This window comes from Geotrypetes seraphini, chromosome 1 (assembly GCF_902459505.1).
Source record: "Geotrypetes seraphini chromosome 1, aGeoSer1.1, whole genome shotgun sequence".
NCBI classification, from domain to species: Eukaryota; Metazoa; Chordata; class Amphibia; order Gymnophiona; family Dermophiidae; genus Geotrypetes; species Geotrypetes seraphini.
Window position 1 is genome coordinate 208472064 of NC_047084.1, and position 25019 is coordinate 208497082.

The following is a 25019-nucleotide window of genomic DNA, read 5'->3' on the forward strand; positions in this document are numbered from 1 at the left end:
AACTGAACGCAATACTCAAGATGATTTATTGCCATTGAGCGATACAGAGGCATTATAATATTCTTAGTCTTGTTTACCATCCCTTTTCTAATAATTCCTACCGTCTTGTTTGCTTTCTTGGCTGCTGCCACACATTGGGCAGAAGATTCAGCATATTGTCCATGATGACACAGATCTTTTTCTTGAGCGCTGACCCTCCAAGGTGGAATTAAATGCAAGGTTGACTTTCTATTGTCTTTCTAGAGCAGGTAGTTAAATAGTACTGCTGCCTCTGTCTGGGGCTATCGAGTCTTGTAAGTATTGAATAATTTCTTTATTGATTACAGGTAAAAATAGCTCAGAAACAGAGGGCTGGGTGATCTCTTCTGAATCGTGCAGCTTCCTCTCGATTGGTGCACAGTAAGTTGATTTATTTAAAATGTTAAAAACATACTTTTTTTTTAAACTGCTAAAAAGTTAACCAGCTATTCCGATTATTCAGCACTAATCAATTTAACTTTTTATAGGACAGCTGTTTATGCGGTCCTATTTGATTGCTAGACCTCCAGTTAGGACTGGTATTTGGCACCTAATTGGATAAGTCATGCAATATAGCTGGTTAGCTGCTAGCTGAGAACGGGGGATTTTCAACAGGAGATCATGAATATTCAGCGGGCAATAACTGGTTTTTAGGCATTTAAAAGCTATTTAACCAGGCAGGAATTCCTGGCCAATTAAATAGCGTTTTAACACCTAACCACGAATATTCAGTGTAAAGTCAGCCTTCTGTCAGACATTACACATGACATGAAAGAGACTTCAATATCCTTTCTCTAGTGCAACCAGACATCTGAAGTTCTGTGCATCAAACATGGAAGAGACAGTCCCTGCTTGAAAGAGCTTACAATCTAGTTATGACAGACAAACTGACTAAAAAGGTGCATCTATATACAGTGCTCAGGTAGAGAATTACAAGGGAATACTTAGCAGGTAGGTTGGAGTTAGCATTTTATTTATTTTTTTTAAAATAATCTTTATCAAATTTTCCAACTACAATTCTGCATACAAATAATTCACAATAAATTTACATATAGTAATAAGCAATTATTTTCCCCCACCCTCCCACCTATTAATCAAGAAAATAAATACCCACAAGAAACTATCTAAAAATTCCCCAAAACAATTCCAATACAACCCCTCCCCCCTTCTTCCCCCCTGAGCATGGATTCGAATAATGCCAGAAATAGAGCTTGACGTACCGAGTCAAACAGTTTGTTCCAGGCATATGGTGCAGCAAAGTAGAAGGGATGGAGTGTGGAGTTGGCCATAGGGGAGAAGGGTAAGAGAGACTTGCCAGATGAGCAGAGTTCTTGGAGAGGAGTATAGGAAGAGAGGAGAGATACTGAGGGAGCTGCGGAGTGAATCCACTTGTAGTTCAGTAAGAGGAGTTTGAACTGTATTTAGAAATGGATAGGGAACCAATGAAAGGACTTGAGGAGAGGGGGTAATGTGAGCATAGCGACTTTGGCGGAAAATAGCATAACACCTGTATACCGCAATACCTTGCAGATCTCTGCAGTTAAACAAATTTAAGAAAAGCTGAATATCTGCAGCAAACTATAAAAATTAATCTTACAAAAACTTTGCATACGAGTAAGTAAGTTTTTAGCAGTTTCTTGAAATTTATATAAGATGTAGAAGTGGAAAATAACCGGCGAAGGTCAGTGTTCCAGATAGCTGCTTGAAATGATAGCGGTCAATTATGATATATTTTATAAAGACAGCCCCTGACCTGTGGAAAATTGAATAATGTTTATATATGTAAGGAACGTCTAGAACAGGGGTAGGCAATTCTGGTCATCGAGAGCCACGGGCAGGTCAAGTTTTTCAGGATATCCACAATGAACCCCCTAAGTCAGGGGTGTCCAATGTCGGTCCTCGAGGGCCGCAATCCAGTCGGGTTTTCAGGATTTCCCCACTGAATATGCATTGAAAGCAGTGCAAGCACATAGATCTCATGCATATTCATTGGGGAAATCCTAAAAACCCGACTGGATTGCGGCCCTCGAGGACCGACATTGGACACCCCTGCCCTAAGTTCTTCTTTAAAGTGAACCCACATGTTGATCCCATTTGTTCTTAGTCACGTTATTGGCCTCAACTACCTGAAGTGGAAGATCATTCCAACGGTCAACCACCCTTTCGGTGAAGAAGTACTTCCTAGTGTCACCATGAAATTTCCCGCTCCTGATTTTTAGCGGATGCCCTCTTGTCGCCCTAGGTCCTGTAAGGAAAAAGATGTCTTCTTCCACCTCAATACGGCCAGTACGTATTTGAACGTCTCTATCATGTCACCCCTCTCTGCGTTCCTTGAGAGAGTATAGCTGCAACTTATCTAGATGTTCTTCATATGGAACATCCTTGAGTCCTGAGACCATCCTGGTGGCCAACCGTTGAACCGATTCTATTCTCAGCACATCTTTCTGATAATGTGGCCTCAAAAATTGCACACAGTATTCCAGATGTGGTCTCACCATCGACCTGTACAGCGGCATTACCACTTCGGGCTTTCGGCTGACAAAACTTCTCCGGATGCAACCCAGCATTTGTCTAGCCTTACATGAGGCTTTCTCCATTTGATTGGCTGTCTTCACTAAACTAAACTAAGCTAAACCTTAGGTTTGTATACCGCATCTTCTCCGCAATCGTAGAGCTCGGCACGGTTTACAGGTTTCAGATAGAAAGGAACTCCAAAGGAGGGTTATAGGATTAAGTGTAAAGAAGATATAGAGGGTATTAGGGTACCAGAGAGAAAAGGCAAGTTTTCAGATGTTTTCGGAAGAGTTGAAGGGAGCTCGAGTTTCAGAGAGGGGATGTAAGGTTGTTCCAGAGCTCAGTGATTCTAAAGGGGAGGGATGTCCCTAGTTTTCTAGCATGGGATATTCCTTTTATAGGTCCCGTTCTGCAACAGTTCTAGTCAAGGTATCACCATTCAGAGTGTAGGTTTTTGCATGGGTTTCTGCTACCAAGGTGCATAACTTTACACTTCTTGGCATTAAAATTCAGCTGCCAAAAATTATTTGGACCAGTTCCCCAGTAAAAGTATGTCTTGTGTCAGTGTCGGGCACGGTACCTTCGCCCACTACGTTGCATAATTTAGCATCATTGGCATATAATGCAATTTTACCCCGATGTCCCTGAGACAGATCTCGTATGAAGATATTAAATAGGATTGGACCCAGGACCGAGACCTGCGGTACTCCACTGCGCACTTCCGACTTTTCAGAGGGAGTACCGTTTACCACCACCCTTTGATGTCTGCCACTGAGTCAGTCTTTAACCCATGCAGTTAATATTTCTCCTAGCCCCAGCGAACTCATCTTGTTCAAAAGTCTATGGTGTAGGACGCTATCAAAAGCCTTACTGAAGTCCAGATACACTACATCTAGGGACTCTCCCTTATCTAGTTCTTTTGTTACCCAGTCAAAGAAGCTGATCAGGTTGGATTGGCAAGATCTCCCCCTTGTAAATCCATGCTGGTGGGGACCCCTCAGTCTCTCATCATCCAGAACCGTATCTAATTTGTGTTTAATCAATGTTTCCATAAGTTTACACACTATTGACGTGAGACTTATCAGTCTGTAATTTGCAGTCTCTAACTTGCATCCCTTTTTGTGGAGCGGAATGACGTTAGCTGTTTTCCAGTCTAATGGAACTTTTCCCGTGCTCAGAGAAAGATTGAAGAGTGCAGCTAATGGCTCTGCCAGGACATCTCTCAATTCCCTAAGCACTCTGGGGTGCAATTTATCCGGTCCCATGGCTTTATTCACTTTGAGCCTTGACAATTCTTGGTAGATGCTGCTGGTGGAAAATTCAAATTTCCTTAACGGGTCTTCTGAGCTCTCCCTTATTTGCAGCTGTGGACTGGATCCCGGTGCCTCACAGGTAAAGACTGAGCAGAAGTATTTGTTCAGTAGTTCGGCTTTATTGGAGTCCGATTCTGCAAAGTTGCCTTCGGGTTTCCTCAGGCGCACTATCCCGTCTGTATTCCTCTTTCTATCACTAACATACCTGAAAAAGGATTTATCCCCTTTTTTAATATTCCTAGCTAAATTTTCTTCCATCCGGAGTTTGGCGTTTCTGACCGCTGTTTTAACAGTTCTAGATTTCTCTAGATAAGCTTCTTTGGCTTCTGGTTGTTGTGATTATTTGTAGGATACAAATGCTCTTTTCTTCTGTTTTACGAGATCCGAGATCTCCGCAGAGAACCATTGGGTTTGTTATTTCTCCACCATTTACTCATGGTTCTTATAAAGAGGTTGGTTGCTTCCTGTAGGGTAGATTTCACAGCTGACCACATTATCTCCACATCATCTGTTGTGTCTTGGTTTTGCAGCGCCTCAGAGACAAAATCTCCCATGCTCTCGAAGTCAGTGCCCTTAAAGTTAAGGACCTTTGTTGACTTGTTCGACCTCGTGGATCCCTTCTTGAAGGGAAACCACACCATGTTGTGGTTGCTGGAGGCCAATGCCTCACCTACCGAAACCTCTGTGACGCTATCTCCATTGGTGAGCATCAGGTCCAGAATCGCCTGATCCCTGGTGGTTTCCAGTACCATTTGTTTGAGTCGTGCTCTCCGTATAGAGGTTAGTAGCCTTTTGCTACTGCTGGACGTAGCTGAAAGTTTGTTCCAGTTTATATCTGGCATGTTGAATTCCCCTAACAGCACAGGTCTCCACGCAGAGTGATGATTTCGATGTCTTCAATTAATTCTTTGTCTATGTCGTCTTGTTGTTTCGGAGGTCTGTATACAATGCCCAGATACAGGCATTTGCCATCTCCCCTGGCAAGGCTCCCCTGCATACTTGACATCTGTAATTCTGCCCCACGCCACCGCTAGACCACCAGGTAAGGTCCGGGGAGGTTCGAGCAGCCTGCAAAAAGAAGGACCCTCCCCCCGCGAATAACTGAACTCGTGAGTAGGGAAACCACAAATCCGGAGGGAGAACTGTATACCAAATACCATACATAAAATACTTAAATACCACATAAAAACAAAAACTGAGCCTCATCGTATAAGTTCTCCCCCAAAAAGGCCTTGCCAAAGTAATTAGAATACTAGGATTTGTTTGTTGTCTTCATATTATGTTGATTAGACCAGCTAGTTCCACCCTGCCCCATAGTCCGCCTAATCATTGGGCAATGCTAACTGATGGCTCATTTACTCCAGTGGAGAAATGCATTCGCTGAAATGAGATATGAGAATATTGTGTGATGCCTAGTTTGCTGCTTTAGTGCAGAAGTTTGTAGATGGCTATGATTTACTAACCAAAGTCTGAGCAACTTTAAAAATGCATCAAGGTATCTAGTCCAAAATTAGTCAAGAAGTGACCTTTTTCTTTCTAAGAAAAATAACCATAAGTACTAAGTGTTGTGGGTGTTACAGACTAGAGAATGACACGGGGACAAATGTTTCCACGTCCCCGCGGTAACTCATTTTCCTGTCCTTGCCCTGTTTCTGCACGTTCCATCCTCATCTGCACAAACACTTTGAAATCATAAGTGTTCGAGGCTTATGTGGTTAAGGCAGAGTTTACAGGAATGGGGCAGGGACAGCGACAAAACTCACGGGGACGGGGAAATTGAGTTCCTACGGGGACAAATTTGTCCCTGTGTCATTCTCTGTTACAGACTACCTGAAAAAATAGTCCCAGGGGTCATAGGGTGTTCTATGTGGGGCAGATGTCTGAACTAAATTGAAGAACTATTCAGCAGTTAAGGGAAGTACATATACAAGTAGGGGACAAATGTGGTGACTTTATAGAACCATTTTCCCTGTAGGAAATGCTGATTAATAACCAATATATGCCACTTTTCAAAAGGCTTTGTGGGCCACAGATAGTGCTGAATTTTCTGAGACACAGAAAATGCATTGCACATATGCATAGTAGGAACAGGTGGCCTTTTCATATGTTAATACAAGAAGCCATCTGAAGGGAATAGACTTAGCAGATACAGACAGATTGTTCACCCTCTCCAAGGTAGGAAGAACGAGAGGGCACTCTAAAATTGAAAGGGGATAGATTCCGTACAAACGTAAGGAAGTTCTTCTTTACCCAGAGAGTGGTAGAAAACTGGAACGCTCTTCCGGGAGTCTGTCATAGGGGAAAACACCCTCCAGGGATTCAAGACAAAGTTGGACAAGTTCCTGCTAAACTGGAACGTATGCAGGTGAGGCTGGACTCATTTAGAGCACTGGTCTTTGATCTGGGGGCTGCCATGTGAGCGGACTGCTGGGCACGATGGACCACTGGTCTGACCCTGCAGCAGCAATTCTTATGTTCTAGTCCAGTGTTTTTCAACCTTTTTACACCTGTGGACCGGCAAACTACTAGGTCTAAAATTAAAAAACCCCATTTCTGCCCCATCTCCGCGAGCTCGGTCCCCACAAATCATCTGATCCCATCCGCACAAGCCTCAGTTATGATTTTATTAGCCTTAGAATGTATTTTATTAAAATATAAAAAGAAACAATATTCTGTACAATTGTCATTTTGTAAATACAAATAATACAGAGCAAGGATTAACAAAACCCATGTCTCCCCTCCCCTTCACATATATCCCCTCTACTATCAAGAAAACTGAACAAGCCAAATTATTACAGAATGCTACACAGAAATATCATGCTAACAGAATACTGCAGTCACACATAACAGGAATAGTGTTAGGGGAATGCAACTAGGGCAACTGCCCCCTGGTCAGAGAGCACCCTAAGCCAGCTGGAAGCTAAAGAAGCACTGCCTGGGCTTTGCAGTCCCCAGTTATGTCTAACACTAGCTCTAGCAGGATATATATTTTAAATCTGATATTCTAATCACAAAATAGAAATAAAATTATTTTTTCTACCTTTCTCTGGTTTCTGCTTTCATTTTCTTTTCACTCTCTTCCCTCCAGCGTCTGCCCTCTCTGTCTCTTCAATCCAGCATCTGCCCCTTCCATCCACTGTCTGCCCTCTCCCCCTTTCCATCCAGCCTGTGCTACCTCTCTCCTTTTTACATGATTCATTCCAGCTTCACTGCTCTCTTCATTTTTATCTCTCTTACACCAGATCTAGCATCTTTGTCCCTCTCTGCTTATTTCTCTGCTGACCCCTTTCAATCATCAATTTCTCTACTTTCTTATGCCTGTCTCTCCCCTTCTCCTCCTCTAATCTCCCTGCCAGCTGTGTCCTTCTTTTTTTCCTTCTCCCTTCCCTCCTCCTCCTTTCCAGCAGTAACTCTCTTCCCTTCCTCTCCTCCCAGCAGCATCTCTCCTTCTCCTTCCTTCCAGGTCCAGTAGCAGCTGTCCCTTTTTTTTCCTTTGTCCAGAAGCTTCCCAGACTCCTTTCGCTCCTCCCCTCCCAGCAGCATCTCTCCTTATCCTTCCCTCCAGGTCTAATAGCAGCTGTCCCTTTTTTCCCCTTTCCCAGCAGCTTCCCAGCCTCCAACAGTGGCTTTCTCCCCTCCCAGCAGCTCTCCTTACTTGCCAGCGCAGCAATTCAGGAAGGCAGCCTCGGGTCCTTTGTTGGGTCGCACCGCCTCTGAAGAAAGAGAAAGTTGCATCATCAGAGGCGGCCACGACTCAGCAAAAGCCCCAAGACTGCCTTCCTGAATCGCTGCGCTGGTAAGAAGGGGGGCTGCAGATAGGGGAGAAAGCCACTGTCAGAGGCTCCCCATGATCTCTCCGGCCCAGCTGAAAATAACTCGTCGATCTTGCCGGCCCTGCACGGACCGGCAGGAAATTGAACTTAATCAATCTCGCCGACTCTGCGCAGACCGGCAGAAAGTTCCTACGGACTGGTGGTTGAAGAACAGTGTTCTAGTCCATGGGCTTTATGCACTTGGAATTAAGCTTCAAGGAAACTCTAACCCTGATGCAGAAAAACCTCTGAGACAATACACTCTGAGTCCTATAAAAACTCAGATATATTTCTTTGTCATAGTTTGATGTGACATATGAAACATCAGTAAAATCTTACATAAATTCTGCATCCTTTAAAAGAAACTTTTGGGCAACTTTGGCTGCTCAGAGTTGGTGCCATGTTGAAGCACTCCAGTTCAGTCCTTGAGTTAGGTCTTCTCTCACTGGGTTGGCAGAGGTTAAGAATACGGCAGAGGAAATGCTGACCACTCCCTGACAGAAATAAATTGGTCATTACTTAAGAGTGAGACTTAGTGGTTGGATTTTGGGCCCATTATTGCAGGGTTCCAGAAGCACCCTGGCTCATGTCATCCAGTCCAGCAATATCACTGTAGTGTCCAGACAGGTGCATTTGGGGGGGAGGGGGAGAGGGATGATGGAAATTTGCAGATACTTGTGAATGAATGTTCATGGTACCAAATGCCATGTCTGGTTTCCATTTGAGCTTGAAGTATAAAGGAATAGAAAGAAACTACCAGGTGAAAAAAAAATGAGCTTGAGCAAGCAGAACAATTTTTTTTTTTTTCCCCAGATATTTTCGTGAAGTGGCACCTGGAGAAATTGTGAAACTGTCTAAGCATGGGGTCCAGACACTTGATATTGTACCCAGACCCAGAGGAGATACTGCAGCTTTCTGCATTTTTGAGTATGTTTATTTTTCCAGACCTGACTCCATTTTTGAAGGTAAGAAGACTAATCTTAATCCACTATTTTCTAGATATGTGCTGCATCTCTTCTCTCTCTTGGCCATTTTGATTGCGGCATCAGGAAAAAGATATATACTGCTACTATTGCTTTCTCTTCTTGCTGGAGTTTTAACATTGTGACAAGATAGAAGTCTATAAAGAGAGAAATATTGGGTTGAAAAGAGCAGACTATATGTCAAGAGGATATAAAGTAAAGAGAATATTCAGCAAAGGAGAACTCACACAATAAAAAGCCCAACATGGACCACATTTCATCCAAAGGGCTGCATCAGGGGCTACTGCAGTATTAACTCATAAATAAGATATACATAAAAGAAAATTGTATTTGAATTTGATTTTATTTATTATCTTCCATAAGGCACATATAAAAAGTACATGCTCACAAAGAGACCAGTCTATGCATATTAAAATCTTAGTTGAATTCAAAGAAGCTAAAAAACATATAAACAAATAACGAATATGACCAGTTACAGTAATAAATAAAACAGCTTTAAAAACACATAAGAGTTGTAGCAACTCATCCAGCAGTAGCAAACAGATAGCAGCATCCACTTAAGTAAACAGAATCTGATAAGTATGCTACTTATCATGCTTTTATGCGCTTCCTTTCTCAAGGTAGAATGGGTACAAGAGGATTGGGTTTTTTTTGTTTGTTTGTTTCTCACTTCGTCAAAAATACAAAGACATGGGGACACTCAATGAAGTTAAGGGGAAATACTTTTAAAACCAATAGGAGGAAATTTTTTTTCATTCAGAACAGTTAAGCTCTGGAACACATTGCCAAAGGATGTGGTAAGAGCGGATAACATAGCTGGTTTTAAGAAAGTTCCTGGAGGAGAGGTCCATAGTCTGTTATTGAGAAAGACATGAGGGAAGCCACTGCTTGCCCTGGATCAGTAGCATGAAATGTTGCTACTCCTTAGGTTTTAGCCAGGTACTAGTGACCTGGATTGGCCACCGTGAGAGTGGGCTACTGGGCTTGATGGACCATTGGTCTGACCTAGTAAGGTCAAAGTTCAGCAGGAATAAATTTAAAAAGAAACTTAAAACAAAAACAAAACAACCAATAATTATTAAATACTATATATAAAAATACAAATATTGTATATAAATTATAGTTGGAGCAACAGATTTCTGCCTTTAGCTGAGGACAGTATGTTCTTTCAGATAGGATTTTAAACAATAGTGAAATTGACAGCTTAGAGAAGGAAATGTCGTTTACGTTTACCCCTAGCTATAATGTGTTGAATACAAGACCTTTTGAAACTTAACAAGGAAACTTAAAATAATTGATCACTTCTCAAGAAAAGCTGCTAGTGATGTTAGAAACATGATGGCAGATAAAGGCCAAATGGCCCATCCAGTCTGCCCATTCGCAGTAACCATTATTTCTTCCTCTTCTCTAAGAGATACCACGTGCCTATGCCAGGCTTTCTTGAATTCAAACACAGTCTCTGTCTCCACCACCTCTTCCAGGAGACCGTTCTACGCATCTACCAGCCTTTCTGTAAAACGCATTTCCTTATATTACTCCAGAGCCTATCACCTCTTAACTTCATCCTATGCCCTCTCATATGCCGTCCCTAAATTCCTTCAGCATCCTCGGATGTACACCATCCGGCCCCATTGCTTTGTCTAATTTTATTTTAGCTAGCTCCTCACGAACACGACCCTCTGAAAATTGATCAGGGTCTATTACTCCTCCATCCCTATTTACATCCATCTTCTGCGGTCCCGCTCCCAACGCTTCAGCCATGAACACAGAATAAAAATATTTGTTAAGCAATTCAGCCTTTTCTTTATCAGCTTCTACATTTTCCTCCTCTTCACCTTTGAGTCTCACAATGCCACTTTCGCACTTCTTCCTATCACTAATATATCTAAAAAGAGTCTTGTCTCCCCGTTTTACCATGCCAGCTATTTTTCCCTCTATTTGCATCTTTCCTTTCCTGACTACATGACCAGCCTCTATTAAATTTTCCAGATATTTTTGCCTGTCTTCCTCATTCTGCGATCTTTTGTGGTTTATGAAAGCTAACCTCTTATTTCTTACCTTCACAGAACCTAAGTGGCCTTCTTTTCCTCTTACTTTTACTTAATTGCCTTACAAAAGGTTTGTCACCCGTACAATCACTCCTTTTAGTTTTGCCCACCGCATTTCCACTCCTTCCAGACGTTCCCATCCAGATATTAATTCCTTGACGTAAGCCCCCATCCGAACAAAGTTAGTTTTTTTTAAACTCCTAGAACCTTTGCTTTTGAATGAGTCCTCTCTATAATCATCTTAATATTAATCCATACCATGCAGTGATCACTGGATGCCAGATGATCACCCACTGTAATATCAGAAACACTTTCCCCATTTGTAAGCACTAAGTCCAGTATGACCCCGATCCCGCATGGGTTCCATTACCAACTGCTGGAACAGTTCTCCTTGTAGAGAATCCAGGATCTCCCTACTTCTAGAAGACCCCACAATAGGAATACCCCAGTCAACATCCAGCATATTAAGATCACCTATTAGTAAGACTTCCCCTTTTTTAGATATATTCTGAATGTCTACTATTAAATCTCTATCTACTTCTTCCATCTGTGAAGGAGACCTGTATATCACACCAATGTAAATACATTTTCCATTCCCTCTTTCCAGATTGATCCATAATGCCTCTTCTTTACCCTGCAGAGCCTGAAGTTGTGTGGCTTTAATATGATCTTTAACATATAACGCTACTCCCCCCTCCTTTTCTTCCTACCCTGGAGAAGAGAGGAGGAGGAGCAGAGGGTTTAGGAGGAAAAAGGAGCAGTTTAGTCTTGGACATATTTAGTTACAGATGACAGCAGGACATCCAGGCAACAATGTCAGCCAAATAGGCGGAGACTTTTTCTTGGACTTTAGGTGAAATTTCAGGTGTAGAGAGGTATATCTGGGAGTCATCAGCATATAGGTGATACTGGAAGCCATGGGAGGAGATCAGGGCACCGAGGGAAGAGGTGTAGAGAGAGAAGAGAAGAGGTCCTAAGACAGAACCCTGGGGTACGCCAACTGCTAGTGGGGTAGCAGCAGAAGAGGACCCTCCAACACATACACTAAAGGTGTGTTGGGAAAGGTAGAAGGCAAACCAGGAGAGGACAGATTCATGGAATCCAAGCGAGGACAGCCTTTTGGTTAGTGAGACAGATTGTCGCCCAAGATTTTTAATAGACAGACTGACGACCCCTAGAAGGGCTGAATGATCTAATTTTCAAGGCTTACAATGTTTTTGTCAGTATTCAGAAGGAGCTTTAACCTAGAGACCCTATCAAGGATACCGGCAGAGATTCACAGGGACAAGGAAGCTTCAGTCCTCTGTTCTCATGAAGCGACAACCACTTAAAAGGCACAATGATGTCAGAACCACAGCGTCCCTCCCTTGGATAGGAGGATGGCTGTTGGACAAATATAGTTGGATATCATTCAAGAGGGCTACAAACTCAATTCACACACCCTTTGCCCTCACACACCCTTTGCCAGGCTTATTTCTAAATTCCCTGGCAAGCAGGCTGAAGAAAGTGAACAAAGTTCTTTACATTGCAAAGGCTATTGGACATTCAAACCATAGAGCCTGTACCACCTGAAGAATCAGTTCTATTTCTTTCTGAGTAAAAGTAACGTCACCTCTCAATTTCTTTAGCCATTTTTCTTCTCTTGTATTCTTCTATATTTCTTGAAATCTGTCTCTTTTTGCCTTTAGCTCATCATCCACATTTTTGTTGAACCATATAGGTTTTCTTTTTCTCTTGCTTTTGTTTACTTTCCTGTTATACGCCCTTTTTACGAAGCCACACTAGCGGCTGCTGCTGCAGTAATCGCTCCGATGTCCATAGAGAATTAATGGACTTCGGAGTGTTTGTCCATAAAGATTGGTTGCCCTATTAATAGCTACTTTCTGCTTGGACCTCTTCTATCTCCACTTATCCCTTCAACTTGCTCTTCAGATATTCCCTCATTTTACTAAAGACTGCATGTTTGTAATCTAGTACTTTTGAGTCTTGTGTGTCAAACCATATTGTGTGATGATCACTGTTGCCGGGCACCTACCCAGATGTTAGAAACACTTTCTCCATTTGTGAACATCAGATCAGCATGGCCTCTTTCCTCATGGGACGAGTTTTGAAAAGCAGCACACTAGAATATGAAATACAAATGTTCTGAGAATTTGATGTTTGTTACATATGTACAGAGATTTTTTTTAAATCTTGTGATGAGATGCTGGAATGGAGGAGGAGCCTAATGGTTGGTGCAGGGGGCTTTGATCCTAGCATACTGGGTTCAATTCCCACTACAGCTCTTTGTGACCTTGGGCAAATTCATTTAACCCTCCCCCCCAATTGCCCCAGTGAGCCCACTATGGCTTCTGAATATGGGGTTCTGTTAGTGTTCATGCAATTACTGAAGTGGAGGAAAGGACTGCTCCATACCTTATTGCAGAAATTACAGGATGGAGACAAGGAAAAAGACTTAGGATTTATTTACCTCCATTTTGAAGAAATTCACTCAAGGCGGTATACAGGAAGCCTATAGGTTTCTAATAAAAATAGGAAACTGTGTTCATTTGTGCTATATGTACATAAGCATTGCCATATTAGGATGAACCAAAGGTCCATCAAATCCAGTATCCTGTTTTCAACAGTGACTTGTTACTTTGAGTTTCCTATCAAGGGGGGTGGGGGGAGAGCTCTTCTCAAGCAGAATGAAAATGTTCTTTCTGAAGTAGGAGCTTTGCACAATGCTCGGCAGAGGAAGGGAGATACTCTCCTGATTAGGATGAATATGCTAATCAGGAATACACTTATTTTTAATTGCCATAGGTCAGATGGTGTATTCAGTGAGACAGAGGTGTGGGCGGCAGCTTGCCATCGAGGCGCCAGTGAAAGCCGATCTGGTCAGCACAGTTCCTGAGTCTGCGACGCCAGCTGCACTCGGCTATGCACAACAGGTAGAGTGGCTCTTATGTGGAGTCCTGGCTTTTCTTGATCAATTTTCTTGAAATGTATGTACTGCCTTTTATTGAATTTTTATTGAAAATGTATGTATGTATGTATTGTTTTTCTCATGCTGTGAGCCGCTTAGAACCTCTCCGGTATGGCGGCATATAAATAAATTATTATTATTGCAGGGTTCTTTGCATTTTTCTTTTCTAACTTTTCTTGGAATTTTAGAAAATTTTATTGCTACAAGTACATTAGAATGTAGTGTATTTACCCTTCCGCCTCCCTTAAATATTAGGAAGAGGGGGGAGACAAGTAATGAATTTGGAAAAATCAAAATTCTTTTTATTTTTATTTAATTAATTTATTTTTATGGAAATGTCTCTTTCATGTTGTAAGCCGATATAAAATGATGGTTATGAAAACACAACTTGACCTTCCAAAGACATTTGCCAATTTCCTTTCTTCTGTTAAATGAGAAGAGAAATGCTTTTAGAGTTTTTTGTTTTTCTTTTCTAAATTAATTGAATGTTATAATGCTGCATAGAAATATCCAGACCAATGCAGGGCTGTTCTTTTATACTGAATATAGAACAATGATTGAACTAATGTGTCTGACTTTTGCAGTGTGGGCTGCGGTACGTGGAAGTTCTGTGCAAAAATCGCTATGTCGGAAGGACGTTCATTCAGCCAAACATGAGGCTGAGGCAGCTTGGTGTGGCAAAAAAATTTGGAGTTCTGTCGGACAACTTTGCGGGTAAAAAAGTTGTCTTGGTAGACGATTCTATAGTGAGAGGAAATACAATTTCACCCATTATAAAGCTGCTGAGGGACTCTGGTGCCAAGGAGGTAAGAGAACCCCTGAAAAAAGGGTAATTTCCTTGAAAATAGTGAGGGAACAAGTAGGCTTTTGATTGGAATTTCAAAATATCTTTGAGCCACAAATTGTGGTCAAGTAGGAGCATGTGTAGGAATCTGTAGAGACGCTGCCAGGCTTGTTCCTTGGGTAAACACTCCTTCCCTGTTGTAGGGAAATTGGATTGCATTTTTATCTTGATACACACACATCAGAACCTCCTCGCATCTAAATGCCATTAGTATGCATGAACTAATTCAATTTTGTTTTAAGTGACTGCAGCTGTATACAGTAAGTCAAGAGTAAAGCGAACCCTTCCACATAACACTTAATTAGACACGCTATTGACTGAGGAGAAGATTCTCAAAACTTGAACGTTGCCTTTAACACGGTCGCTAAACCTGCTTCAGTCAGTTTACCGGGGCAGTATTTTATGCCCGATGATCAGAACGGCTCACCATGTTCTTTTCTGCACTTCCTAGCTGTCTCCAACTTTGCCATTCAAATGTAGTACAACGTAGTTATTAATATTAAAATGAGTACTCTGGGTGATTCTCTATCATTGCCAAATAATTCCCTAACTTTGTTGTAGTAGATTTGTATGCAAATTTTTCTGGCAGGGTCTGAGATGCCATAGCCTTACTTTCTGATCAGTGCTTAAGTGATGATTGGCTCAGGTACCGACAGGAAAGTAAGGTTTGACAGCTCAGACCCCCCCACCCCCCCTGTCAAAACAACCCCCAAAAACCCAAATCAAATATCGGTAGGAGGGATGCCCACTCCCTCCCGCTGCCTCGGTGAAACAATCTGCGACTGTCGAACAACCCCCCTCCCCTATCAGCTGGAGGGATGCCCACTCCATCCTGCTGCCCATCATTATGAAGAGGCAGACCTGCCGACCGGAGGGACTATGCATTCCTCCATCTGGATTTCATGAAGAAGGTAGGGGGGAGCGGGAGCACGGTGGCAGGAGGGAGTGGGCAAACCCTCCCACTGCGCTGCAGGGGGGGTGTATGTTAGGTGGGTTGTTTGCTGGCAGCAGAGGGAGGGAGTGGGCATCCTTCCCGCTGCCAGGAGGAGGTGTTTGTCAGGAGGTGGTGTTTGACAAGGATGGTGGGAGGGAGTGGGCATCCCTCATTCTGCTGGGGGGTGTCGGTGGGGGGGTTGTTTGGCGGCAGCAGAAGAGAGTGGCATACCTCCAGCTGCCGGGTGGAGGGGGGAGTTTGTCGGGGAGGTTGTTGGCGGCAGAAGGGAATAGGCATCCATCCCGCTGGGGGGAGGGGGTTGTTTTACGGCAGCGATGGGAGGGAGTGGGCATCCTTCTTGCTGATCTTGTTTTGGGGTCTCTCTCTCTTTTTTTTTTTTTTTTTTTTAAACACAGCAGCAGGGAACACTCTGGCGACTCTCGCCCTCACTCACCAACCGCTGCCACTCCTCTTCAAAGCAGCCTTCTGAGGTTCGCAGGCAGGCTGTGGTGAACCTCGCAGGCCACTCTCCACTTCGGTAGCACGTTCCCTATAACACAAGCGACTAGTCTTGACCAGTTGCTTTTTTCAGATCGCTAAAAACCACTTTTTTTTTTTTGTGCATTGTAAAGCAATGTTACTTACCGTAACAGTTGTTATCCAGGGACAGCAGGCAGCTATTCTCACTAGTGGGTGATGTCATCCGACAGAGCCCTGATACGGACGTCTCACAAGCATATTTTGCTTGAAGAAACTCAGAAGTTTCGAGATGCCCTGCACCGCGCATGCGCCAGTGCCTTCCCGCCCGATGGCCGGGCGTGTCTCCTCAGTTCAGGTAGCAAGAAGAGAAGCCAACCCAGGGGAGGTGGGTGGGACGTGAGAATAGCTGCCTGCTGTCCCTGGATAACAACTGTTACGCTAAGTAACATTGCTTTATCCCAGGACAAGCTAGGCAGGTATTCTCACTAGTGGGTGACCTCCAAGCTAACCTCAATGGGATGGTGGGAGAGTTGGCAACTTAGGAGAATAAATTTTGTAACACTGTTTGGCCAAACTGTCCATCCCTTCTGGAGAAAGTATCCAGACAATAATGAGAGGTGAATGTATGAACCGAGGACCAAGTGGCAGCCTTACAAATCTCCTCAATCGGTGTCGATCTGAGGAAGGCTACAGAGGCTGCCATTGCTCTGACCTTATGGGCTGTGACCTTACAGGGAAGGGGTAATCCAGCCTGGGAATAGCAGAAAGAGATACAAGCCGCCATCCAGTTGGAGATGGTGCGCTTCGACACAGGTCGTCCCAACTTGTTTGGATCAAAGGAGACAAATAGTTGAGGAGCAGTTCTGTGTGGCTTGGTGCGATCCAGGTAGAAAGCCAAAGCACATTTACAGTCCAGAGTATGAAGAGCTGATTCTCCAGGATGAGAATGAGGCTTTGGAAAAAACACTGGAAGTACAATGGATTGGTTGAGATGAAATTCAGAGACCACTTTAGGCAGGAATTTCGGATGAGTGCGGAGGACCACCTTGTCATGATGGAATACTGTGAAAGGAGGATCCGCCACTAAGGCCTGAAGCTCACTGACCCTGCGAGCAGACGCGAGGGCCACTAGAAAAACCACTTTCCAAGTGAGAAACTTTAGTGGAGCCTTGTTGAGAGGCTCAAAAGGAGGTTTCATAAGCTGAGAAAGGACAACATTGAGATCCCAAACCACTGGAGGAGGTTTGAGAGGAGGATTAACATGGAAAAGTCCTTTCATAAATCTGGAAACCACAGGATGAGCAGAGAGAGGTTTCCCTTGGAGAGGCTGATGGAAAGCCGCAATAGCACTCAGGTGGACTCGTATAGATGTAGACTTGAGACCAGACTGAGACAGCTGCAGAAGATAGTCCAATACAGAGGATAGGGAGGCTCGCTGAGGCTCCTTAGAATTGGAAACACACCAGGAAGAAAATCTAGTCCATTTTTGGGAGTAGCATTGACGAGTAGCAGGCTTCCTGGAAGCCTCCAAGATATCCCTCACCGCCTGGGAAAACTGGTGAGGAGTTACGTTGAGAGGAACCAAGCTGTCAGGTGGAGAGACTGCAGATTGGGATGAAGTAGAGATCCCTGATGCTGAGTAAGCAGTGAAGGAAACACTGGAAGAAGGAATGGCTCCCTGCTGCTGAGTTGAAGTAGAAGGGAGAACCAAGGTTGTCTGGGCCACCGAGGAGCTATCAGAATCATGGTGGCATGGTCAGACTTCAGCTTGACCAGAGTCTTTTGAATGAGAGGAAAGGGAGGAAACGCATACAGAAAGCGATTCCCCCAATCCAGCAGAAAGGCATCTGCCTCGAGACGATGAGGAGTGTAGATCCTGGAGCAGAATTGAGGCAGCTTGAAATTGTGGGGAGCCGCAAAGAGGTCTATCTGAGGCGTCCCCCACTGAGAGAAGATCTGATGAAGGGGCTGGGAATGGAGTGTCCATTCGTGAGGCTGGAGGAGACGACTTAAGTTGTCTGCCAAGACATTGTCCTTCCGCTGAATGTAGACAGCTTTGAGGAAGGTGTTGTGGTGAACCGCCCAATCCCAGACTCTGAGAGCTTCCTGGCAGAGGGAGGCCGAGCCCGTGCCCCCCTGCTTGTTGACATAATACATGGCGACCTGATTGTCTGTGCGAATGAGGACCACCATGTCGTGAAGCAGATGTTGAAAAGCCTGAAGAGCATTGAAGATGGCTCTGAGCTCCAGAAGATTGATTTGATGGAGTCGGTCCGCACTGTTCCAGAATCCCTGAGTGCGAAGACCATCCAGATGAGCTCCCCAGGCATAGGTCGATGAATCGGTTGTGAGAACCTTCTGGTGGGGAGGAGTGTGAAACAGCAAACCTCTGGATAGATTCGAAGAGGTCATCCACCAAAGTAGAGACTGCCGAAGAGCAGGCGTGACTATGATGTGTCGAGTCAACGGGTCTGACACCTGAGTCCATTGAGAAGCCAGGGTCCACTGAGGAATTCTGAGATGGAGTCTGGCAAAAGGCGTCACATGAACTATAGAGGCCATGTGGCCCAGGAGGACCATCATGTGTCTCGCTGAGATGGACTGGCGAGAAGACACAGACTGGCAGAGATGAAGAAGAGCATCAATACGCTGAGGAGGAAGGAATGCTCGGAGTTGAATGGTATCTAGGACCGCCCCGATGAAGGGGAGAGACTGGGTAGGCGGAAGATGAGATTTGGGGAAGTTGATCTCGAAGCCCAAACTCTGCAGGAAGCAAATCGTAGCCAGGGTCGCCGAAATGACCTCTGGAGCTGAGGGGGCCTTGATGAGCCAGTCGTCGAGGTAGGGAAATACCTGAAGACCCCTGTTCCGGAGTGCAGCGGCCACCACTACCAGACACTTCGTGAAGATTCTGGGAGACGAAGATAGGCCGAATGGAAGCACTCGATACTGCAGATGTAGATGTCCCACCCGAAATCTGAGGAACTTGCGAGAGGCCGGATGAATGGGAATGTGAGTGTAGGCCTCCTTGAGATCCAGAGAGCATAACCAGTCGTTCTGCTCGAGGAGGGGGTAGAGCGAAGCAAGGGTCAGCATGCGAAACCTCTCCTTGACCAAGAACTTGTTGAGGACCCGAAGGTCCAGTATCGGTCGCAGGTCGCCCGTCTTCTTCAGAACAAGGAAGTATCGGGAGTAAAACCCCCGATTGTGTTGGTCCACAGGGACCGGCTCGACGGCTCGAAGCCGGAGCAAAGCCTGAGCTTCCTGAAGAAGAAGGGCAGTCTAAGTCAAGTTGGAAGGATACTCTCTTGGAGGGTGGTCCGGAGGGACCCGATGGAATTGAAGAGAGTATCCTTCCTTTACGATGGACAGGACCCAGAGGTCGGTTGTAATAGCCTCCCAACGATGAAAGAAATGATGGAGGTGACCCCCTATAAGAAAAACAGGAGGATGCAGAACGAGGTTGGTTATGCTCCTGGAGAGAGAGTCAAAAAGGCTGAGGAGCCTTGGGGACAATAGAAGGCTGAGGTTTCTGCTGAGCCTTCTGAGGCGGCTGCCTCTTCGCCGGTTGCCTCGCAGCTGGAGCCTGCCTTGGAGTGTAACGCCTCTGATAGATCAAGGGCGGTCTAGCCGGACGAGACTGTTGAGACTTAGGCTTGGGTCGAAGAATGGACTGAAAGGATTTTTCATGATCAGACAGCTTCTTCGTTAGTCTCGATGGACTCGTCAAACAAATCCGCCCCCGCACAAGGAACATTGGCTAGTCTATCCTGGAGGTTCGGGTCCATGTCAATGGTCCGAAGCCATGCCAATCGACGCATAGCCACGGAACAGGCGGCAGCCCGTGCCGAAAGCTCAAAAGCATCGTAAGAGGATTGCATCAACTGGAGACGAAGCTGGGACAGCGAGGCCACCACCTCCTCGAACTCGAAGCGAGCCTGAGACTCAGTGTAAGGCGTGAACTTTCGAAGCACAGGCAGGAAGAACTCCAAATAAGTTGCAAAATGAAAAGTATAATTCAGAACTTGGGAAGCCATCATCGAGTTCTGGTATATCCTCCTGCCAAACTTATCCATGGTCCGGCCCTCACGACCCGGAGGCACCGAGGCATAAACCTGGGACGGATGAGACCGCTTGAGGGAGGATTCGACCAGGAGGGATTGGTGAGAGAGTTGAGAGCCCTCGAACCCTTTGTGATGAACCGTGCGGTATCGGGCATCCAACTTGCCAGGGACCGCAGGAATGGAGTATGGTGTCTCAAAGCATCTCATAAACGTTTGATCGAGTAGTTTATGCAGAGGCAGGCGCAGAGACTCCGCAGGAGGATGAGGTAAATGCATGGTGTCGAGGTATTCCTTGGAGTACCGAGAACCGGTGTCTAAGGTAATGTCCAGGTCATCTGCCGGAGGAAAGAAGAGAAAGACAATTGATCCGCCAGCACAGGTCTCCGAGAAGGACTAGACGAAGTCGAGGCCTCGGGATCCACAGAGACCTGGGAACGACAGGGGGAATAAGAAGTACATGGTTCCTCGTACTCCGGCCCCTGCGGAGGAGACATGTCCGACGAAGAGTACCCCATACGCGGCAGCTTCTTCTGCGGTGAAACTTCAGAGTGCCGCGAGGAGTGCCATGAAGAATGTCTGGATCGATGCCCCTCTCGGTGTCTGGAGGGAGATCTAGAACGACGATGTTTAGCATGGTCCCCCGACGCCTCAAGCGAGTAGATGGAACTCAAGGCCGTGGAGCGAAGAGGCGGAAGATTCGACGCCTCTCGAGATGCAGTCCAGGCCTGATATGGAGTGTGGAAGAACTCTTCCTGAGACTTGCGATGCCCAGGGCTTCGATTACCCGAAGAGGTATGCCAGACCTCTTCGTCTGGAGGCGTGATGGGCTCTAAAGGGGGCATGTCACTAAAGGAGGCCCGCCTCGAGGGACTGGCCGCCGCACGCCGCTCCTCCTCGCCAAGCAGCGAGACCGACCGGCGAGGAGGAGGAGGAGGGGGCGGTCCACCCCCCGGAATCGGAACCGGGAGGTCACCCTGGATGGTGGCAATTAACTTGGGTCCCATGGTTTGCATGAGCTCGACAAACTGAGCTTCCAAAAGGGACCGCAACAAAGCCGATATGGAGGGATCCGCACCGAAAGGGGGTCCTCCAGCACGGTCTTTGCGCTCCTTCGTGGTCGAGTGCTTTTGCTTGGAAGCTTTCGGCACTTTGATAACCACGGGTGGAATGGTAGAGGGCGGTACCTGATCCAAAGAGACAGAAGGCACCGGCGCCGAAGACGGGGTCGAAACCTGGACAAAGGAGGCCGGCTTCAGGAGACCCGGAGCAGTAGGAGTGGTGGCGGGCTTCGCATGGGCAGGCGAAGCGGCAGCCGAAGTCGAAGCTGAAGGTTCTTTCGCAGCTTCCATTTTAAACATCGACTCCCACAAAAAACAGCGACGCTTAAACGCCCGTGCTGTAAGAGTGGAACAAGGCCGGCACGATTTCGGGAAATGTTCTGGACCAAGACACTGCAGGCAGCATCGATGCGGGTCCGTCAGCGAAATCGCGCGCTGGCACTTGCTACACTTTTTAAAACCGGTAATTGGCCAGGACATAGGCCGAAAAAGCTCCGCCGCGAGATCGAAGGAGCGGGGCCTGAGCCATGCGGCCGACCCGGCCGAATCGCCGGAATAAATTTTTTTTTTTTTTTTTAAAAAGGAAATAAAAGAAATAAAATTCACGATAAGAGTAAAAAGAACTCAAACCGCAGGTTATCCCAGGACAAGCAGGCAGCATATTCTTAACGTATGGGTGACGTCACCGACGGAGCCCCGGTACGGACACTTTTAACTAGAAAGTTCTAGTTGACCGCACCGCGCATGCGCGGGTGCCTTCCCGCTCGACGGAGGAGAGCGTGGTCCCCAGTTTCTTCGTTTCTGCGGAGCGAAGAAGACGCATGTGCTTTCAATGGCTGTTGAAATATCCTACTTTGCCTTCCCGCTCGCGTAATTTTCTTCCTTTTTTGCTTTTTTCCCTTCGGGTTTCTATTTCGTCTTAAAAAAAAAAAAAATCTTAAATTTGTTTTTTCCTTTATTTTTCTGGCCGGCCCCGGCGGGGCCTGTTGCCAACATACAGGCCTCCGGGTTTGATTTTGCGGAGGCCGTGTTTCCATTCATGCCCCCTCAGCCGGGTTTTAAGAAGTGCCAGCGGTGTGCACGCCCGATCTCTCTCACTGACCCTCACAATTGGTGCTTGCAGTGCCTGGGTCTAGAGCATCGGGCTGACACCTGCACCCGCTGTGCCACTCTTAAAAAACGTACGTTAAAAAATAGGCAGATCCAGCAGAACATCCTTTTTGGTACCGGATCTGTCATGGAGTCTGCCACACCATCGACGGCGCCGTTAAAATCGGCACTGACTACCTCGACACCGCCTGATCCTTCCTCGGGGTCGATAGCGTCAGGTAAGCCGGCTAAGAAGCCTCCCTCTTCCCTTGAGCGCCCTCCTGCCACAGCGGCGACACCGGTCCTCCCGGCATCAAGCCGACCCCGTAAACGCTCCGCCCCGATTTCGGTGCGTGCCTCGTCATCGGCCTCCTCATCGCCGGGGCGTAGAGCAGCACCTATGGTACCGAAAAAGAAAAAAGCGGTACCGGTGCCTCCTCTGGACGACCGCATAGCGGCCATCCTCCAGACTCAATTACAAGAGCAACTACAGCAACAACTACAACACCTGTTGCCAACAATATTGGCCCCCGCTCCTTCCGGTACCGGACCGGCCCGAGCCTCGCACCGTACCACCGGAGTCGACTCCATCAGTACCATTAAACACGTCTATGCCGGTGCTCTCGGCGGAACCAATTAATCCTCTCGTGCCACTACACTCTGATGCCGATCCTCTCCGACATCGGGACCGGCACCAAGCCCCCTGAGACCGGGACTGGCACCGCTCTTCTTCCCCCGGTACCGTCTCCATGCGTTCTGGCAAATCTCTTTCTAAGACTCGCCACGCAGAACCATCCACACCACCGTCCCGTCCTATACACACCGACGTCAGGGACCCGGACCTCTGGGAAGAATCCCAACCCAGTACCGACGATGAGGCTTCTTCCTCCGACGAGGAACCCTCCACAATCGATACCGGCTCCAAGCCTGAACAATCCTCGTTCACCAAATTTCTTCGGGAAATGTCAGCAGCTCTCTCTATCCCGTTAGAATCTGACTCTTAAGAAGTCACAGGCTTTCTTAGATGCCCTAGACTTCGAGCAACCCCCCAAAGAATTTTTAAAGTTACCCGTCCACGACATCTTACGGGAAACTTTCTACAAGAATTGGGAGAACCCTCTCTCGGTACCGGGGGCCCCTAGAAAACTGGATAGTCTCTACAGGGTCATCCCTATCCCGGGGTTTGACAAACCCCAACTGCCCCATGAATCTCTTCTTGTCGAGTCCACCTTGAAGAAAACCCAGGGATCCAGTGTTTATGTTTCTACCCCTCCTGGCAGAGAGGGCAAAACGATGGATAAATTTGGCAAGCGCTTTTATCAAAATGCAATGCTTGCAAACAGAGCTAATAATTACACCTTTCACTTCTCCTTCTACATGAAGCATCTGGTTCAACAACTCTCTTCATTACAAAAGTATCTTCCTGAACGTAAGGTCCCTCTTTTCCAACAACACATTTCCAGTCTGCTCCAACTCCGCAAATTCATGGTGCGCTCCATTTATGATTCTTTCGAACTCACCTCTCGAGCATCTGCCATGGCGGTCGCCATGAGACGTCTGGCCTGGCTGAGAGTTTCCGACCTCGACGTTAACCACCAAGACCGCCTAGCTAATGCACCTTGTCTTGGTGATGAACTTTTCGGAGAGTCCCTAGACTCCACCACCCAGAAACTCTCGGCTCACGAGACCAGGTGGGACACTCTCATCAAACTGAAGAAGAAGACTCCGCCTGCTCGCCCCAATAGACAGCAGTTTTCCTACCAACGTAATTCTCAGCCAGACCTCTTCACCCACCTCCGCAACAACCTCGCCGACCTCGTCAGCAACAACAATCTCAGGCTCGCTCCCAATCTCATCAACCTGCCAAGCCTCTCCCTCGGTCAAAACCTGCTCAGCCCTTTTGACTCCTTTCTCCAGGGCATAGCCAGTCTCTCACCAGCGTTACCTCTTCCTCAACCTATCGGAGGACGCCTTCAACTTTTTCTCAGCCGTTGGGAGGTCATCACATCAGAATGGGTCCTCACCATCATTCGCCACGGCTACTCTCTCAACTTCCAGACTCTTCCACCAGACAATCCTCCCGTAGAGTCTGCTTCTCACTCCTCTCAAACCCTCCTCCTCCTCAAGGAGGTCCAATCCCTCCTTCTTCTCAATGCCATCGAAGAAGTCCCCCAAGACCAAAGGGGTCAGGGATTCTACTCCCGCTACTTCCTGGTACCCAAGAAGACAGGAGACCTACGTCCCATCCTCGATCTCAGGGACCTCAACAAGTGTTTGGTCAAGGAAAAGTTCAGAATGCTGTCCCTTGCCACGTTTTACCCTCTTCTCTCTCAACACGACTGGCTATGTTCCCTAGACCTCAAAGAGGCCTACACTCACATTCCAATCCATCTGACTTCACGTCGCTACCTCCGATTTCAGATTCAGCACCGCCACTATCAGTACAAAGTGCTACCCTTTGGCCTCGCATCATCGCCCAGGGTATTCACCAAGTGCCTTATTGTGGTGGCGGCCTTTCTCAGATCTCACAACCTCCAGGTGTTCCCCTATCCAGGTTGATCAAAGCACCTACGTCTCCACTTGTGCTACAAGCCACTCAACACACCATCTCCTTCCTCCATCTCCTGGGGTTCGAGATCAACTACCCCAAGTCGCATCTGCTTCCCACACAACGACTTCAGTTCATTGGAGCCATTCTCGACACTACTCTGATGAGGGCGTTCCTCCCCTCCGACCGTCAACGGACCCTGCTTCATCTTTGCCGTCAGGTACTCCTTCATCACTCCATTCCAGCTCGCCAGATGATGGTCCTCCTGGGCCACATGGCTTCCACGGTCCATGTGCTCCCTCTGGCACGACTCCACCTCAGAACACCTCAGTGGACTCTAGCCAAC

General features: G+C 46.5%; 1 protein-coding gene across 1 annotated transcript in view; it reads left to right on the plus strand.

The window, feature by feature from the left end:
- Positions 1 to 25019, plus strand: part of PPAT (phosphoribosyl pyrophosphate amidotransferase) — a 68339-nt gene that overhangs the window by 28558 nt on the left and 14762 nt on the right. Inside the window, exons 6-9 of the mRNA XM_033944528.1 lie at positions 327 to 399; positions 8471 to 8622; positions 13494 to 13621; positions 14241 to 14462. Coding sequence (XP_033800419.1) covers positions 327 to 399; positions 8471 to 8622; positions 13494 to 13621; positions 14241 to 14462 — 575 coding nt within the window. The remainder of the gene's footprint in view (positions 1 to 326; positions 400 to 8470; positions 8623 to 13493; positions 13622 to 14240; positions 14463 to 25019) is intronic.